Genomic DNA, 3,867 nt, shown 5'->3' on the forward strand with positions numbered 1-3,867 from the left:
TAATTAACTGATCAGGTAGTCAAAGTCATTTATAAGTTTTAGAGTAAATTAGGATCAAGATTTGGACACGAATCTGAATACCTACAGCATCTGGAGATGTGCGTCAAGTTTTTTCAATCATTGGATGATTGGGAGGTAAATGGTTGGTGTTGGAGTTGATCTTTTTCATTATTATGGGTATGCCAGGGTTTCAAGAATCAAGATCAGATCGATTGGTTACATGAATATGGATCGTAATTCCTCAAGGCCAATCCCAATTCTAGGTGATTAGGCTTTGTCTGATCATATTACGAAAACTAGGCTTATGGCAAGTTGGCAACATTGATTCGGTGTTGATCCATTTCCATGTTAAACCCTAGAGCATGTAAATCAAAAGCTCCCCTACTTATGTGTCATGTTTCAGTCCACTTTTTTGTTTTACCATAAAGTTTTAGTCCACCTGTTTGTTCTACCCCCCACACCCCACTCTCCCACCCCCCAAAAAAAAAAAAAAAAAAAAAAAAAAGGAAAAAGAAACCAGAACGTTTCCATGTTAATCCTTGGGGCTTGTAGATCAAAAGTTCCCCTACTTATGTGTCATGTTTCAGTTCACTTGTTTGTCCTACCCATTAAAAAATAAATAAATTAAATTGTTTAACATGGAGATGGACGAAATTTGGCCGCTGTTGAGGTTGCAATCATGTAAATGGAATCTAAAAGGGTATGTTGAAAAATACTATAACCTAGGAGGGTATTTGTGAACCCTAGAGGGAAGTGAATTATTTCATTTTTTTGGATGCCAGCGGGGGTTGTAGCCAAATTTTTTCCCATGGAGATCAGCCCAAATGGAACTACTGGTTGTCTTGAGTTTTGACGCCATTTTTTGGGATTGGTCCTAATACTAATATAATAAATAAAAAATCAAAAAAATTCTAAATTTTTTACAAAATTACAGTAAAATAAACCGACTATATTAGTAATTGAGAAAAATTTGGTAACATATCTAAAACCATAATGAATGGAAGAATTAAAGGAGTAGATAATGGAAGTGATGGAGAAAATTGAGAATTATCATGAAGTTCTGCCAGGTTTGGAAAGGAAGGTGGCACCATCATCTTCATATATAGGATATTTGAGGATTACCCAAGTGGGATTTGGGAAGGAGATATTGTATGAATGGATTGCATGGAAGGGTTAGCACTTAAAAAAAAAAAAATATAAAAATGAAGAATACCCAATAAAAAAAAAATAAAAAAGAAATCGTAGGAGAATAGTACTTCGAACAATGAGCAAGTGAACTAAGAAATACTCAATTTGGTTAGAATATTGTGGTTTATTGGCACGTCTTACTCAACTAGAAAAAAATCTTCAAATTCCATGACTTTGAGACATTTCCTAAGGCCGTGTTTATTTTTGAGAGAATAAAGGGGGGTGGGGCCCACTTTTAGTGGTGGGTGAGGAACATCAAACTGAAACGAGAAACCACAGATTAGGCTCTGCACTCTGGTTCACAACAAGGTTTTCGATGAGGAGTTGCTTGAGTTTACCGTTTTGGCAGTTCAATTTTTTCTCTTCTTTCCCGTGAAGTTTTATGTAAATTGATAGGACTTTGAATAGGGATGAAGTGGGAAGACTTTAACACGAAATCAGTGGACAGTTTCCTTATTTTATACAAGTAAGTTAGTGTATTATCTCACCCAATTTTCTTTTTCCACTCTTCTCCATCAAACAAACCAGGTAAAGAAGCACCATCGAATCCCCTCCTCCAACTAAATATCCAACCAAGAGACTATAAATAAAGAACCTTTGAAGGGTCTCTTCACCTCAACCACCCACACTTCATTCATACCACAGTTGCACCACCATCTTCTACACCTTCATAGTCCTTCCAACTCCAATGGCCCAAACTTTAGCCGACGGTAACTCTCTGTTCGACTTCGTAGTTCAACGGGGTTATGGCGTTAAAGGTCTTGTCGATTCCGGCCTGCCGGCGGTGCCTAAGGAATACATCCAACCTCTAGAAGAAAGAATAAGAAAGGAAGATGCAAGAACAGATCTAGCCAAACCCATAGATCTTTCGGAGCTTGGTGGCCCTAACCATGGAAAAATTGTTGAGGCTCTCACAAGGGCTGCAGAAACTGTTGGGTTCTTCCAAGTAGTGAACCATGGTGTGCCAGTTGAGTTGCTTGAGAGTCTCAAAGATGCAGCTCACTGGTTCTTTAATCAACCACCGGAGAAGAAAGCTGTCTATCTGAAGGGGGTGAACCCTAATCCATATGTGAAGTATGGCACTAGTTTTGTGCCAGAGAAGGAGAAGGCTTTGGAGTGGAAGGATTATTTGAGCATGGTCTATACCTCTCATGATGATGCTATGAAATACTGGCCAGAAGAAGTCAGGTTAGTCTTTCTACCATAAGCTTTGGCAATTCATTATTCTTGGGTAAGAATTCAAGGGTTCAACTTGGGTAGATCCAGTCCAAGTTGCACCCTTTGTTTACGAATTCAGGGGTGACATTTTAGCTAACTTTCATGACTTTTTGTATATAACTAAAAATATTATTAACGTGTGAGGCTGATATTTTGATTGATTATCCAAAATACCCTCTATTATATGAAGATTTAAACTATATATATTATTGTATTAGAGTAGTTACACTGAGGAATACCCATAATATTTTATTTATTTTTTCTTTCGTGTGTTAATCATCATTCTCTTAAAAGAAAAGTATTTCCATTCCAGGGAAGTTGAACTCCGTTATCTACACACATCATCAAAGATGGTGAGAAAGATAGTGGGGGTATTATTTGAGAGCCTTGGAATGAAGCTAGATGAACCCATGGTTGATGCATACATTGGTTCAAGAATGTGTAACATGAACTTCTACCCACCATGTCCCAATCCAGACCTGACTGTAGGCGTTGGCCGGCATTCCGACATGAGCACCCTAACTGTGTTGCTACAAGATGGGATAGGCGGTTTGTATGTGAGAATAGAAGATGGAAGAGATGCCGAAAATAAGGGCGAGTGGGTTGAGATTCCACCAGTCCCAGGAGCTCTGGTGATCAATGTTGGGGATAGCCTTCAGGTATGTAACCAGCATAAGTGATATCTAAAACTCAAAAGTCAAAACTAAGACTTGGAATGCAATTGAGTCAAATCGTTACCTGACTCACTGAGTCAATGCGACGAGTCAATAATATAATTAACTGCTACTATCATTCGCAAAAAATATTCTAGGTCTAAAACAAAGTGTTCATTACATGCTCAACTCTTACTAAGATTTTTTTTCGTCTCCTTTGTTGGCAAGATATTGAGCAATGGGAGATACAAGAGTGCAGAACACCGAGCTCGAACTACAAGCATGCAATCCAGAGTTTCATGCCCTATATTTTTTAGCCCTCGGCGGACAACCAAAATTGCACCGTTGCCTCAGGTTGTTGAGAAGGATGGGATGGTTCATTACAATGAGGTGTTGTTTCAAGATTACATGAGCAACTTCTTCAGCAAGGCTCATGCAGGGAAGAAGTCTCTTGATTTTGCTAAGATCGCTTAGTCTTCATAATTCAAAATGCCTTTAACCTATATTAGTGGGGGTTTATTTTATTATTATTATAACAATGGATATCCAGACATCCTTTGGAGTTGAAATAGTTTCTATGGGCGGCCACAAGCCAATTCTACTCTGAAGAGGTGGGAGCCTAAAAAAAGGAAACAAGGATGATACTAAGGGGAGTTGACCTCAAATCTATATAAGAAGCTTCCTGAGGCACTTTACCTATTCTGAATCACCTATTAGATGGGTTTCCATTCCCTTTTACTATTGATTCATTCTAGGTTTTTATTGGGGTTTGTCCCCTCCCCTCCCCTCCCCTCCCCTCCCTGCCTTT

At 38.6% G+C, this 3,867-nt stretch overlaps 1 protein-coding gene across 1 annotated transcript; it reads left to right on the top strand.

Moving 5' to 3' along the window:
• Nucleotides 1-1,549: 1,549 nt before the first annotated feature.
• On the top strand, nucleotides 1,550-3,655 carry LOC122063766 (scopoletin 8-hydroxylase-like). Its single transcript, XM_042627471.1, has 3 exons — nucleotides 1,550-2,376; nucleotides 2,720-3,065; nucleotides 3,288-3,655. The coding sequence occupies exons 1-3, from the start codon at nucleotides 1,877-1,879 to the stop codon at nucleotides 3,531-3,533; spliced, it is 1,092 nt and encodes a 363-aa protein (XP_042483405.1). The 5' UTR covers nucleotides 1,550-1,876; the 3' UTR covers nucleotides 3,534-3,655.
• The last annotated feature ends 212 nt before the right edge of the window (nucleotides 3,656-3,867 follow it).

The sequence above is a fragment of the Macadamia integrifolia genome, unplaced genomic scaffold, assembly GCF_013358625.1.
Source record: "Macadamia integrifolia cultivar HAES 741 unplaced genomic scaffold, SCU_Mint_v3 scaffold1452, whole genome shotgun sequence".
NCBI classification, from domain to species: Eukaryota; Viridiplantae; Streptophyta; class Magnoliopsida; order Proteales; family Proteaceae; genus Macadamia; species Macadamia integrifolia.